At 43.9% G+C, this 16,388-nt stretch overlaps 2 protein-coding genes across 2 annotated transcripts in view; both read right to left on the bottom strand.

Moving 5' to 3' along the window:
• LOC309493647 (uncharacterized protein) overlaps nucleotides 1–218 on the bottom strand; it is a 379,124-nt gene extending 378,906 nt beyond the window's left edge. Inside the window, exon 1 of the mRNA XM_082162830.1 lies at nucleotides 62–218. Coding sequence (XP_082018956.1) covers nucleotides 62–116 — 55 coding nt within the window. The 5' untranslated portion in view covers nucleotides 117–218. The remainder of the gene's footprint in view (nucleotides 1–61) is intronic.
• LOC309493656 (uncharacterized protein) overlaps nucleotides 1–16,388 on the bottom strand; it is a 103,950-nt gene that overhangs the window by 38,094 nt on the left and 49,468 nt on the right. The gene's annotated exons all lie outside the window — the stretch shown is intronic.

Genomic DNA, 16,388 nt, shown 5'->3' with positions numbered 1-16,388 from the left:
GGACCTGATTGAGAACAGGTGCTGTTTAAGAAAGACCCAGAAACACAGAATAAACTCTTACCTGACATGATGAGCAGGAGAAATATGAGAAGTTTATGATCACAGATCTGGATCATTTTCTGCTTTATCTGTGAGCCGCTGGTGGCCTGTGTTATGAAGAGCTCTCTCTCTCTCTCTCTCTCTCTCTCTCTCTCTCTCTCTCTCTCTCTCTCTCTCTCTCTCTCTCTCTCTCTCTCTCACCCACTCACTCACTCACTCACACACTGAGTAACCCCCCCCCCCCCCCCCTTCACACTCACTCGCGCGTGCACACACACACACACACACACACACACACACACACACACACACACACACACACACACTCTCTTTCTCTCTCACTTCCAGTGCGATTGTTGAGCAAGTGTGTCCGGGGCGGTGTGAGCGTTGTGCAGACTGGTGTGAGTGTTAAAGTGGTGTGGTGTGAAAGTTTTTTATTCTCTTCTTTCTGCTGTGACTGATTTTTTAATTAATCAACTAAATAATCAACTAACATTTGTTTTTCTTGCAGGAACGACATTCCTATGCTTTTAAATGTTTCCAAACTCTTTGGGGAAAACTTGTGACTTTGAGTGTGTGTGTGTGTGTCAATAAAAATTAGGGGAAGTGAAACTAGACAGGATGACTTGTTCTCAAAAGTTAACACAAAAACAGAGTTCCCAGCAGGTACCGGACGTCAATATGACATTAGATTGACGTTGGACCCAAACGTTTGGAAAGACGTTGCATTTTGATTGAAAATGAAAATCGGGTTGACGTCATAACCCAACGTCAGTCTGTTGGGTCAGTCAACTCGATGTTGGGTAAACCTCCCACGTTGGACGTTGCATTTTGGTTGAAAATGGAAATCAGTTTGACGTCAGACCCCAATGTTAAGCTAGACATCAAACTCACATGTTGGGCCGGATATCATTCAAAACACAACATCAGCTGTCAAATTCCAACTTTAAAGAAATATATGGTTATTTTTTTGGCATGACATCGAACTTTAAGCAGAGCCAGGTTTTCGTTGTAAAATAAAAATCAACATACAAAGAAACTTCATGTAACAACAAGGTCAGCAGAGGTCAAGATCCAATGCGAGACAACCCAAAAGTATTTATCTTAACACAAGAGCTAACAGAAAAGTAACTTAAAAATCTTAGTGAAACTGGAATCCACAAATGTTGATTACACAAGATTTATGTAATTGTATTGATAAACTGAATGTGATTCATATTTGTCAGTCATATGTAAATGAAACGGGTAAGATTTATGTAATACTACACAGAAAAACGCCCATGTTAAATTAACACTGCTCAGTGTTCATATGTGTGCACACTACAGAGTTAAAGCGGTGTTGAAGCAGTGTTGAAGTTAATGAGATAATTAAGTGGTGATTGAGCATTAATGATGAACACCTGCTGTTAACAAGCAGAATCACTGAAGAACAGAGAAACACAAGAACTACAACTGACTTCAGACACAGCCTTAGGGCGCTTTCACACTGGCAGTTTAGTGCGGACCGGGGCACGGTTCGCATGAAAAATCGCTAATGTGAACGCTGTCATCGGACCCGGGTGCGCACTAGAGTACCGAAACCGAGACTACCTGGAGGAGGTGGTCTGAGCTCGGTTGCTCCCGAACCGTGGCACGGTTCGCGTTAATGTGCAAGCAACACGGACTCGGGTGCGCGCTTGTTCAGGAAGTATAGTATCCCGCGCATGCGTATCACTGTCGCATCAGTGAAAAATCTTCTGCGAGCAGCAGAAACACGGCGTCCCCTGGATATGTGCTGAATTACACCATGTAATGAACATAAACGTAGTTGTCTCTCACTATGTTGTGCATAATAGCACCAAAAAAACAGACAAATTACAGCTATGCTCAGTCGAGTTGTATTCTCCATGCGTTTTCCGTGTGCGTTTGCGATGACGTAAGATCACTGCAAACGCACCTGGGTTCGATACAACTAATTGAGTGTGAAACCAGACCAACGCTGCGGGGGGCGCCGGGAACTAGCGCACTCGGGTTCGGACCGCAGCAAACGAACCCAGTGGAAAAACGCCCATAGATGAAATCAACTGAAGAGAAAAGAAGACATTCAATCTGTGAAGATTAAACTACTAAAACAGCATTACCAGCTTCACTTATTATTGCTTATTATATGCTGTAAAATTAAATGGCTTCTATTATGAATAAAACAATATTAAAACCACAAATCCTGTATAAGCAAAGCATTAGACACTGAATAAGATCAGGGACTCAGGCAATTACATGATGATGACGTTGTTATCATCAATAAACAGCCAACATCACCTGATCTCATTTTCTCTTTGCTTTTTTGCTACAAAGACAAATGTGCTTTATAAACACACAATTATTGCAGCCAGAGAACATTTAATATTAAAGAGTCAAGGGTCAAGAGCACAACTAAAGCGAACGATAACCACCATCATAGTGACTTTAAAATAATAAAAGGTATCCAAGCAAAAAGTTCTCCACGCATTATCCTGCAGTTAATGAGAAATTGTAATTTATTGGCGCACTATATTGACTGCGTATTGAGACATGTAAAACTGTTGAGCTAGATTTTCAACCAATCAGCATCGAAAATGTAAGTAGGTCACAGCCGAAATCAAGCCAATATCACTACGCACATGTAAACATGGAGGAGGACGTAAGCAGCGCATCTTCATCTGATAGCGGCGATCAAGCTCGATTAACACCCGTAAAGAGTATTCTTCATGTCGGAAAATATGGTGGGAAAGGTCCGCAGCCCTTTACTGAAGTCCGATGGGAAAAAAATCAAGCATAGGAATGGCTCAAAACGTCGGACACTACGGAGCTAACGTTAGCTATTGCTAATAAACATGTTGCCCTCCTGGACAAACCGGTCTCTGATGTCCCAACAACTACGGGTTTCACCCGGCCTGCTATCGGCGTTTTATAGACGCTTGACTTGTGTGTATGTGTGTGATAGGTAGGTTTAGGGGTCGGGTTAGTGTGTGTGTGTGTGTGAGTGTGTGAGAGAGAGAGAGATAGGCCGCTGTCGGTAGCCTAAAAGAGGCCTAGAAATTGGGTTTCGTCCCACCAAGTGGGGCACTACCTACTTTTTTAACATCAGAAATATATAGAGATTCCTTAGGGTAAAGTTCTCCACACACAACCTTGCAGTTTTTGATAAAAATGATGCTAAAGGTGCCCATTTAAAAAAAAAAAAAGGGAAAACATAGGGAATTTTGCACTTTCAAACCTGTTTATCATATAAACCCAAAAATGCCGAATTACCACTTGAAGTACAAAATAAACCAGTTTGAAATGTGTGATACCTTAAATTGCTATCTAGGGACAGTAAACTTAATTATCAGGTAAAAGATTATCAAGAAAACGCCTCGGTTACGACTGTAACCTCGGTTCCCTGAAGAGGGAACGAGCGTTGCGTCGAAAAGCTGACGCTATGGGAACGCTTTGCGTGATGACGTCTTGAAGCACATGTAAAATCAGTCCAATGGTGTGGCGGAACGTCAGAGGCGGGTGACGTCACGTACCAGGAAGCTATAAAAGCCGGCCCGAAACAGAAAACGAAAGCTTCGTAAAGTCTGAAGTCGCGCTGACAGGCATGAAGGAGATATGGCAAGGCGACGCAACGCTCGTTCCCTCTTCAGGGAACCGAGGTTACAGTCGTAACCGAGGCGTTCCCTTTCAAGGGAACTCCCGTTGCGTCGAAAAGCTGACGCTATGGGAACGTCTATACCAACGCCTCCATAGCTACAAATGTCTGTCCTGTGTGTAATCATGTGAGCAGCACTAAGAAGACAAAACATGAGACCCTAGAGTAGAGTCTAAATCCAGAGAGTAGAACCTGACGAAGGTGTGCGGTGAGGACCAGCCTGCCGCATCACAGACGTCCTGTAACGATACTCCTGATATAAGGGCCTTAGAGGCCGCCATACTCCTAGTAGAGAGCGACCGGACAGCCAAAGGAGAAGGCTGTCCAGCCGCCTCATAAGCCAGTGAGATAGTCTCAACCACCCACTTGCTCATCCTTTGCTTAGACACTGGACCTCCCTTGTTAGGGGAGCAAAAGTCACTTTTACGCCACAGGGCAGCTCTGTGGACATACGCGTCTAACGCCCGAACAGGGCAAAGCAAATTATTCGCCTCCTGGTCCGATTTCGAAAGGGAGGAGGACCTCCAAGTGCCACGAAGGAAACGAGATACCAAGGGGTCTTTCCCCACAGACATTCCACCCAAAGGACTGTGGTAAGCACCTATGGCCGCCACATAGACCTTTAAAGTGGACGGGGTCAGACCTGCAGTGAACCGTTCCTGCAGGAACTCCAGCACTGTACCAATTGGGCAGTGGACTGGGTCCAACCGACGGTCACTACACCAAGAAGTGAATACTCTCCACTTCAGGGCATAAAGTTTCCTCGTGGAGGGAGCTCTGGACTGTAGAATGGTCTCAACAACCTCGGTTGAGAGACCTGACTCTATGAGCTGGGCCCCCTCAGAGGCCAAGCCCACAGGTTCCACAGTTCTGGCCGAGGGTGAAATATCGAGCCCTCTGCCTGGGACAGAAGGTCCCTCCTGACGGGTAACTCCAGAGGATGCCCGTCGAGGAGGGACACAAGATCGGGAAACCATACTCTGCCCGGCCAGCGCGGGGCTATAAAAAGCAGGCAAACCCGGTCCCTGCGAACTCTTTCCAGAACTCCCGGGAGCAGAGCAACTGGGGGAAAGGCGTACAGACGTAGCCTCGGCCACGTCTGTACCATAGCATCCAGTCCCAGAGGAGCTGGATGCGTGAAGGAGAACCAAAGTGGACAGTGAGACGTCTCTCGAGACGCAAACAGATCCACTTATAATTTCCATATCAGCTCCACCACCTCGGGGGTGGAGCCACCATTCCCCGGGCCTCGGCCCCTGTCTCGACAGAGTGTCTGCTCCTATATTCTGGACCCCGGGGATGTAGGCTGCCTTGAGTGACAGCAACTTCCCCTGGGACCACAAGAGGATATGGCATGCCAGCGCAAACCCCCTTGATATAGGCGACTACCGACGTGTTGTCCGTATGTACTACACATGGTGTCCCCTGAGACCTGTGATAAAGCTCCTCAGAGCCCGGAAGACAGCTAACATCTCTAGGCTATAGAATGCCAGGAACGATGATGGTCTTCCCACAGACCTTGAGATGAGCGACCCTCAGGATCGCTCCCCAACCCGTGAGGGAAGCATCCGTCGTTAGCGGTTTGCGACGACAAGGAGCTCCCAGCACTGGGCCCTGGGACAGGAACCAAGGTTTCTTCCACATAACCAAGGCACGTAGGCATCACCGCGTGACCTTGATTGTGCGAAATGGGTTGCCCCTCGGGGAAAAACCCTCTGGTCCTGAGCCACCACTGCAGGGGCCTCATGTGCAGCAGTCCAAAAGGTATCCCGTTGGAAGCTGCTGCCATGAGACCCAACAGTCTCTGGAACTGTTTGACAGTGAGTAGCTGGCCTAGCTTTACACTTCTCACAGCTGCCAGGATGGAATCGAAGCGTGGCGATGACAGGCGCGCCTGCATCGACACTGAATCCCAAACCACGCCTAAAAAAGTGGTCCTCTAAAATGGAGAAAGCACACTCTTCTTGGCGTTCAGCCGTAACCCCAACTCTTTCATATGGGCGAGAACAACATCTCGATGTTGAACCGCCATCTAATGCGACTGAGCTAAAATCAACCAATCGTCGATGTAGTTCGTGATGCGAATACCCCGGAGGCGCAGAGGCGCCAGAGCTGCATCCACGCATTTGGTGAAAGTGCGGGGTGATAAAGCTAGGCCGAATGGAAGAACTCGATATTGGTATGCTTTGCCCCCGAAAGCAAACCTCAGGAACTTCCAATGACACGGACGGATGGAAATATGCGTCCTTGAGGTCTATCGTGACAAACCAGTCCTCGGACCTGATCTGTGGCACGATTTGTCTCAAGGTTAACATTTTGAACTTGAGCTGCATGTACTCGTACAGAACTCGAAGATCTAAAATGGGACGCAATCCCCCGTCCTTTTTTGGAACTATGAAGTACCGGTTGTAAAACCCGGTTTCCCTGTTGGAGGGGGGTACATATTCTATGGCCCCTTTCTCTAACAGAGTGTTTACTTCCTGTTCCATAACCAGAACCTGCTCGGGGCCCACCACTGTGGGCAGGACCCCCATAAACCGCGGTGGGCGTTAATAGAATTGTATCTAATACCCTTTTTCCACGGTCTGCAGGACCCAACGAGAAACATTTGACAGTAGCTTCCACGCTGTCAAAGATTCTACTAGAGGTACCAGTCTCTCGAGACTGGTTTCTGGATTTTGTTGCTGTTGAGTAGTCGGTTCGTCGCCCTGTAACGGCGCACCGGCAGGGAACGACCAAACAGACTGCTCCAGCACCCTCCTCAGAGGGGGCGGGCATCCCGAGGCCACTACGTTTCCGGGTGGACCTTGAGATATGTGCTCGCCGGAGACCGCTGCGCCCTGTAACACCGGAGGCGGCAGGGTTGGCAGAACGGTCCCCTGAGGGCACCGAAGAGAGACGGCACCGTATTTTTCTCCTGCTGTTGAGTAGTCGGTTCGTCGCCCTGTAACGGCGCACCGGCAGGGAACGACCAAACAGACTGCTCTAGCACCCTCCTCAGAGGGGGCGGGCATCCCGAGGCCACTACGTTTCCGGGTGGACCTTGAGATATGTGCTCGCCGGAGACCGCTGCGCCCTGTAACACCAGAGGTGGCAGGGTTGGCAGAACGGTCCCCTGAGGGCACCGAAGAGAGACGGGCACCGTGAAAAGAGGTGTTAACCGCTCTGCTTCGGGGGGACTACCCTCATTTGTCCTGAGCCCTCAGACATCAGGACTTTTTCCCAGCAGCCTTCTTGGCGGTAATAACGGTCCGCAGATCCGTTTTACCCCTCGAAGACTGCTGGGTTTGAGAGCGCCCTCCGTGTCCCCGAGATTTTTGTGGGGGAGCACGAGAGGACACACTCTGTTTTTGAGTGGCACGATGTTCAGCGCTCTTTTTAGAGGAGTGAGGCTGCTCCCGCTCAGCAGCCTCAATGAAAGAACGGCGGGGGAGAAGTTTTTGTAATGCAGCTGCCTGTTTAGCAGCTTCCTGAGATTTAGCTACCGCACTGTTTACTGCATCACCAAATAAACCAACAGTGGAAACCGGAGCATCTAAGAGAACGTGCTTTTCTTTCTCTTTTATATCGCTCAAATTGAGCCACAGATGCCTCTCAGTGGCCACCAGGGCTGCCATAGACCGCCCGATTGATTTAGCGGTCTCCTTGGTGGCCCTGAGAGACAGATCTGTGGCTCTGCGTAGTTCAGCCACTGTGTCAGGACCAATTCCCCCGCCCTCCTCTAAATCCCCCAATAATTCTGCCTGATAGGCTTGCATAATAGACATCGTATGCAGACACGCTGCAGCTTGACCAGCGGCTGCATACGATTTATGAACCAGAGATGATGTGAATTTTACTGGCTTAGAGGGAAGTGAAGGAGCTTTCAGGGAAGATGCCGTTGCTGGAGAGAGATAGCTCGCAAGCGTCTCCTCCACCTTCGGCATCTCCCCATAACCATATTCTTTATATTTGTGAATGGAAGAATAGTGGGATGTTTGTGGTGCATACACTCTGTATGAAACCGGTTTTCCCCACGATTTCGACACCTCGGTGTGGAGATCGGGGAAAAACGGAAGGCTTCTTCGCTGAGGCTGTGTACGAGATGGCAGGAAGCGTTCGTCGAGCTTACTTTTCGAACGAACGTCCTGCCTATCCTCTGGCCACTCAATAGATAGTCTGTCAACTGCTCTAGTAATAACATCGAGCAGTTCCTCAAACGCATGAGACTGAGGTGGCGAATCCTCAGACTCAGCTTCAATACTCACAACATCCAACTCCTCAGAGCTGGACAGTTGCAGTATTGGTGCCTCCATCGGGGGGGAAGAAACCGCAGCGCGTGCTTCCACACCCTGATGAGAGGCACTGGATCTATCAGAAGGATGTTGAGATAAGGCAGAGCCCGTCTCAACATCCACTGATAGATCCATTTGCGAACCCCAGGTCTGTGATTGCCGCCGTGCCTCGGCAGCGGCGGGACCCGAGCCCTGGGGAACGCGATCGGGATCGGATCACGATCGCGGGATCGCGATCGTGAACCGAGCCAAGCGGGATCGGAGCGAACGCAATGGAAGCGCGTCGCAATGCACACAGTCACCACCCTCGAGTGCTGACTGGGCATGCTCCTCACCCAAACAAACAACACAAAGAGTGTGAGTATCACCTCCCGTTAAATAACGCGGGCAGGGATGGACACACACTCTAAACTGCTGCTTGCTCGCCATACTGAATATATATATATAATATAGACAGACAACACCAAATAACAAGGACAGATTCAACACAGAGCGCAACTGAAGACTCAGAAAGCTTTCGTTTTCTGTTTCGGGCCGGCTTTTATAGCTTCCTGGTACGTGACGTCACCCGCCTCTGACGTTCCGCCACACCATTGGACTGATTTTACATGTGCTTCAAGACGTCATCACGCAAAGCGTTCCCATAGCGTCAGCTTTTCGACGCAACGGGAGTTCCCTTGAAAGGGAACTTCTACTGTAGCATTAACATCCCAATTACTTCTCGTGTTCCAATTCAAAGGTAATATTTGAGGTAAAATCTGAATAACAAATAGAATTAAGTCAAAATATAATAACAGAGCTGCCAACTCTCACGCATTCACCGTGAGACTCACGCAATTGACACTTTTCACACGCTCTCACGCCACACATCCATTTTCTCACGCACAGAAAAATCGCGAAGCAAAGAGGACATGGAGACCGACAGACTGGACAGAGCAGGTTAGTTATTCTGTCAATTTTATTACGAAATTCAAACAATAAATACCGTTTTGGTGTTTGTAATTGATCCCTAGCGGCACGTGACCCGATCATCTCTACTAGCTAATAGTAAATAAACACGAATGAACAATATTGAAAGAAACAGTATCTTACAGCTTACCGAAATGTATATTCTTCATACATAATATCATAAGATCCCTCCATTGGCTACCGATAACTTTTAGAATTGAATACAAATTTTTAATACTGGTGTATAAATCTTTAAATGATTTAGCACCTTCTTATCTATCTGACCTACTCCATTTTTATTCTCCAACTAGAAGTCTTAGATCCGAAGCGAAACTTCTTCTTCAGATACCTAAAACCCGGCTAAAATCAAGGGGAGACCGAGCTTTCGAAGTGGCTGGCCCCACAATGTGGAACAAGCTCCCACTCTATATTAGATCGACTTCCTCTCTGTCTGAGTTCAAGTCATGCCTCAAAACGTATTTATTTACTGCTGCTTTTAGCTTACAATGATTGCTCCATTCTGAACTGTGTAGTATTATTTGTTACCAATTTTTATTAATGCTATTTACTATATGTACAGCACTTTGGTCGGCCAGTGGCCGTGTGTAAATGTGCTTTATAAATAAACAAACTGAAACTGAACTGATAATATCGATCAATCAATCAAACAAAGGGGTCAATAAAACAGCTGGAGAACAATTATGTCACATAACACTTACCTCAGGAAAGCCATTTAATGGCCATAATATAGGCACGTTAGTTGGCTAGAAAAAGTATTTTGCTAAATATGTGTACTATATTACATATTTATTATATTTGTACCTTAAATAATACTACCAGCTGATAGGGCTGTCTGTATGTAGCCTATGTATTTTTTTTTTCTTGAGAAAAATGAACGCCTATCTTGTGTACCTAATATTTATTCAAATTAGTCAATATTAAATCAAATCACAAGAATTGAATTGAAATCGTGAAATTTGTAAAAAAAAACAAAAAAAAACCCTAGCTTACCAGAAATTGTACCATATAAACATTGTAACATGCTGTCACTAAACCTAATACAATTCAGTTTAGTTACTAAAATGTTTTGACAATCACAATACACTTATTGTGATGAAAGTTTTTTTTTTTTTTACCATCTTTTCCGACATGAAGAATACACTTTACGGGTGTTAATCGAGCTTGATCGCCGCTATCAGATGAAGATGCGCTGCTTACGTCCTCCTCCATGTTTACATGTGCGTAGTGATATTGGCTTGATTTCGGCTGTGACCTACTTACATTTTCGATGCTGATTGGTTGAAAATCTAGCTCAACAGTTTTACATGTCTCAATACGCAGTCAATATAGTGCGCCAATAAATTACAATTTCTCATTAACTGCAGGATAATGCGTGGAGAACTTTTTGCTTGGATACCTTTTATTAACGTTGAACATATTGAGCAAAAGAAAAATTAGTGCCCCGTTTGTCAGAACGAAACTGAACGAGACAGCTCACGTACAGCGGCCTACTAGTGAAAAATGTATTGTGGATATCAAGAAGTAGCATTTTAACTAGTGGAAATGTAATTTCTGATATAAAAAATAGCCATTGTTACTAGTAGAAATCTAATTCCTGATATCAATAACTATCATTTTAACTAATGAAAATTGAATTGTTGATATCAAGGATTCATATCCCGGAAATGAATAAAAGTTAAAAACGCCTTGCCATAAAAGTCAGCTCTGCGATTCATACCTTCTGCTTCGGACCGAGCGCTTTCACCTCCGCTATTGTCATTGCTTTGCAGCTCGGCGGCGCGGATCGCATAAACGGTAGACTGGTCACCTCCACGCTGGTCCCGCGAGAGCACAACACGTCAAATCCGTCCGGATCAGAATAGCCTATAGGAAAAATCTAAAGAGTTTTATTAAAACCACGCCCACTGGCCATACAGCATTGAACCACAACACATCAGTGAGGCTGTTCTGTAAAAAACAACTAGGCTACTTACTTATACTGCGCTTGACGTTGCGCAGCCTCACAGCATTGCCATTCTTTTAGGCTTGGGTGAAGGTGGCTTGCTTATCCATGGAGAAAACGACCACTCTATAGTACTATTTCCTGGCGCTCTGAATAACGGCGGTGAAATACGGAGAATTGTTGCGGCTCTGCTTTCTGGGAGAAACGTTATATATGAATTCTTCAACCGCGTCTTCACCCTCCTTTGGAACCTTAGCAGGACTAGCCATTTTGATGAAAGATGCCGTGAAATCTTGGAACTCCAATTTTGCTGTCTTGGACAAATGACAAAATATGCCACCTGAGAATTATTTATACCTGTGATATGCAAATTAAGATTAGACTGATGATTGGCTGCTTCTAACGAGGGGCTATCATAATCATTTCTATCATCCAATAAATTAACTTCTTATATTAGGTACTTTTTGGACGAAATGAAAAAAGTATTTTCCTTAAAGGGGAAATTAAGCAGTCAATCAAGTTTACATGATTTACAAAATGGATTTCCACTATAATCAACAATTATATAAGAAACATGACAAATGTAAACATATAAAAGAAAAAAGAAAAAAACGTTATATCTTTCGCGGCCAGGGCGCCGCCATTGTGCAGTATTCTAACATGTGACGTCACGGGGTTGTTTGGCTTTAAAGGCTCTGGGCTGAGTTCAGTAAAACGCAGTGAAAGACATAAAACTTACCATTAAACTACGCATAAAAAGCGTTCATCTGCTATCATATTATCATGTCAAACCTCTCATACATGTTTGCATCACACTGGCTCGTTAACAAGATGCATGTGCTGGTCGAACCAGCGAACAACTAACGTTAGGTACAGTCATTGTTAGCTAACAGCTGTAAGCATGAACTAGCTAAATAACACTAACTAGTGTTTAGCTAGTGAAGTTTATTAGTACCAGACAAAAAGACGACGTCTAACGTTATGTTAACAAACTGCACACTGTAGATGTTTGTGAAATAATTTTTATTCAATATAATGTTTTACATTTTACAGACATGTTACAAACTATTTACAGGCTATTTGCTAACGTTATAGCTTGTGTGTGTGTGTGTGTGTGTGTGTGTGTGTGTGTGTGTGTGGACTACTCTTCAATCCTTGGCTCACTGAAATGACAAAATAAAAAAGCCATCTTCCTGCTTCATTCTGTAACATACATATCTGTATTATGCTATTGTTTTTGATTCTGTAACATACAGGGGCCCGTTCTTCGTACATTGCTTAAAACATCCGAGATCAAATGAGACATCCAAGATGATATCATCGTGGTAATCATGATCTGGCTAATTAGGTTCTTCGAACACACCTGCCGGTTATGATTAGTATCGCTGGATTGAGTTAGTGAGATAATTGCGCGTTCATGCGCTAGTTGAAAAGGGGATATGTATCGATAGTAGAAACATTGATCAGCAACGCTGCTATTGGCTGCTCAGCGTGGCCAAAGAGCGCGCTCAGTTTTTCTCCTCAGCAGAGCAAGAACTAATAGTCCAAGTTTATTCGGAATTTTAATGTTTAATTAAAACGCCAGGGAACACCTCAAAGTCTACAAAAGCCAGGAGAGAGGGCTGGCAAAAAGTAGCAGACAATTGAAATCCGTTAGAAGTTATCACTGAATAGCCTATATATTTGTATTTTAATAATTGCATAATTACTTTGTTCATTGTAATGTCAGAGTCACCACACTAGAACATGGAAACAAATAAAAGTGAAGTACAAAAATATTATACATAATGGTAATTTTTAGTTATTATAGTCTCTTTTATAAAAGGCACTGTTAAATAAATGGTTGTCTGTTTATAAAAGCAACCAAGAAAAAGGCAAAACAAATTATTTTTGCTGCATTAAATTAAGGCTGTATAGTCATTTCAACTGTTAAATCTTGAGTAATGATTAATTGCTTTGACTTGTGAAAGTGAAAACTGATAAACTTATGTTAATGTGAAAATATTTTGCCATGAGTTATTGATCACATTTTTCCCGAGTGTAGTTCATTGTAATGACATTGTGTTTTCCTCTTTTGTGCACTTTTACATAATACACCAACACTTGTATCTGTTCCCAAGAAAGTGGTGGCTGAAATATGTGCAGTAAGTGGACATTTTCTAACTTTCCAAAGTAAAGAAAGTATAAGACTTTGTAATGTCCATTTGTTTCCATTGCACTGGACAGTGAATAAACCCTCTCAGATAACTGTCACATGGAGGAACTAGCCTACCTGCAAGTGCATAAATAACTTTACTTCATTTATACTTGTATGCTTTATGGCTGCAATTTAAGTTGCAGGATTCCACATCTACAGAAAGGCCTGCACAGATCCTGGCCATTTTGCTTTCACATTTGTGATATGGAAGATTTTAGTCAACTGCCTTTTTTTAATTTGATATAATATTACTAATCTGGAATATTAAGAATCACAATAGTAACTGGGCTGCACATTTACATTGTGAACCCCCTTTCTGTTCACATAATCCCCTTCACTGAGGCCTTGATGGCAGTCTATGGTCTAGCTATAGTCTACTATGGTACCAATCACGTTAATGAAGCCTGAGTGACACATAGCCTATAGCCTACTGTAATCGGCATGGTCATGATTGCATGATCTTCCTAAAAAATTATGATAGCCTAAAAAAACTGCTTTAAAAAAAAAAAAACTGCTTTACAACATTGGGTCTTCAGTGGCTTGGAAATGCCACAAAAAAAACTAAAACTGTTTTTTAAACCTAAAAGCGCCAGGTAAACTCCGAATGACACGACAGACAGCACTTTCCATCAAGTTCTCCGCATCTCCAATAGTGTAAAGGAAAGAGCCACTCGCAAATAATCTTAGGGCAATGCAAACAGTTTGTGCTGTAGTTAAAGCCAGACTCCGACAAGTCGAACATAAATGTGCGTTTCCAACAAATTAATATTGTAAACGACAATCTCACGAGTCACGAGAAAAAATATACATCTCAGAAAGTGCACTATCGCGCTGCGCTGGACTTCCCGTATCAGCTCCGCTTATGAAGCCGCAGTCTAATCCTGTTAACATGAAATAAGCCTGCTCCCGAGCAGGTTTAAGATTGCGCACCTGTTGCTATGACAGCAAGTTCAGGATGAGCGTCGAAGAACCAAACAATCCAAGATCATGCCAAATCGTCAACAATCAAATCCAGCTAACTGAGTTAGCGACGTATGAAGAACGGGCCCCTGATCTGTATTATGCTATTGTTTTTGATAGTGTTATACATTTCTTACAGATAATCAAGATGATCATTCATTGCGTTTGTCTTACCGAATGTGGTATCTTCCTGTTTTTCTATAAGCTTTTTTTTTATTTATTAATGCCGACAGTAAAATGTTGCCAGATATTGCTACGAAAAACAAGCAACAATTTTTAAAATATATTTTTTATAATAATCCGAAATAAGTTCAAAGCTTGTGGTTTGGAAATAAGATTAATATATCACGAACCCTAACATGCAACTTTCCACTTTAATAACTTCCTAAAGTGTGACATTAAATCAGAAAAACAAGTCCAGAAGACTACTGCCACCTTTCCATTAGGTGGATCTGGCAACACTGGATCGCACCCGCGCCCTCACAACGCGCTCTCAAGCCCCGTTCACTGCGCTAGATTCTCGCAGCAAAATTAATTGCAAACACTCATATGAGGTGGTTTAAACGGCTAATTAATCATTCAGAGAGCTTGAAATTTTATTTTTTAATGTAAAAAAATGACCGAGGTCCGGACCTCGGTGACCTCATAGCTGGCTACGGCCATGTATCACCGGCAAGCGTGAAGGAAGTCGACCGGAAGTTGAAGCCGGCCGCGTGCCACCATCTTGTAGCAGAACTTCACCTGCTGTTAGCATCCCATTGACTCCCATTCATTTTGGCGTCACTTTGACAGCGAATAACTTCACATCTGAGGCGTTTAAAGACTCCATTTGTCCATTATTTATTTCTAAAGAAACACGACAATGTATAAAATGCTCCATTACCTTGTATCTTATGTTATGGCCCCGTAGAAGCAGTTTTTGTAAAAGTAGGCTAACGATTGCGTCATAACCAAGCGACTCTCTGTCGCACAGTAGATAGATTACCGTATGGACAGGAGGAGAAGCTCGCGGGCAATCGGGGGGACGTGGAGGCAAAATGACAAAATAATTCATCAGAATACCTAGCAAAAGTTTCTCCTGCTCCTAGCTCATGGACACCTCCTACTCACGCTCTCCGTCTCTGCAAGATTCGGAAGGGAATGATTCAGATTTCTCATGCCACAGCCACTAGAAGACAGACGGGTTGCTCACGTCACATCTACGTCGTCAAGCTCGGTTTGAGTCTGCGCGTCAGGAACGGAAGTCCTAAAAAATCGCTAAAAATGGGCTTCACTTGTCTCAATTGAATTCCAATGAGATGGCTCTGTCCACTTCTTATACTGTCTATGATCACCGGCTGTTCAACATAGCGACGTACCACTGCTCGGTTCCCACGCCATATCGACTCAAATGCATAAGTAATGGGACACACGGGCTCAACAGATCTTTCAAGTTCGTCTTCCTCCATTTCAAATCAATTGCGTATTCAGTCCGGTCCAGTAACGCTTCACACTCTTCACTCACCAGCGGAACCAACCAACCCCGTTACGTAGGCTGTGACGTCACTTCAAAATGGCGACTCGCTAGCTAGATAGATAGCTAGAAATTACGAAAATAATTTTGTCATATCTGTGGTTTTAACAACTTTTTAAAATAAACTTTTTGGCAAGGTGATTTTTCTAATATATGTAGCTACTACCAGTGCCAAAACATGGACATTTCATTTCCCCTTTAAAGGAATAAAGACTTTTTCCATTCCCTCCAAAAAGTACCTAATATAAGAAGTTAATCTCTTTCTACTTTTCTGGTTTTGATCTGGAGCCCAAGTCCTTTAAAATGAATTAAAAAAATGCCCTTATCAACCAAATATCAATGATAATATTGTGGCCATTAAATCAAAATGCATTTAATTAAAATGAATTATTAATTATAATTTGATTTATTTTTACGATTCTGTCAACCTGGGGCCCGTTCTTCGAACGTTGCTAAAACATCTGAGATCAAATGAGACATCCAAGATCGTGCTAATCATGATCTGGCTAATTGGGTTCTTCGAACACACCTGTTGTTTATGATTAGTATCGCTGGATTGAGTTATCTGAGATAATTGCGCGTTCATGCGCTGGTTTAAAAGGGGACATGTATCGATAGTAGAAACATTGATCAGCAACGCTGCTATTGGCTGTTCAGCGTGGCCAAAGAGCGCGCTCAGTTTTTCTCCTCAGCAGAGCAAGAACTAATAGTCCAAGTTTATTCGGAATTTTAATGTTTAATCAAAACGCCAGGGAACACCTCAAAGTCTGCAAAAGCCAGGAGAGAGGGCTGGCAAAAAGTAGCAGACAATTTAAATCCGTTAGATGTGGCCATGTTAGATG

Source organism: Leuciscus leuciscus (assembly GCF_965113295.1).
Source record: "Leuciscus leuciscus genome assembly, chromosome: 3".
In the NCBI taxonomy this organism is placed as follows: Eukaryota; Metazoa; Chordata; class Actinopteri; order Cypriniformes; family Leuciscidae; genus Leuciscus; species Leuciscus leuciscus.
The sequence above is the reverse complement of the archived record's forward strand: the minus strand, read 5'-3'. Positions and strand labels throughout refer to the sequence as shown.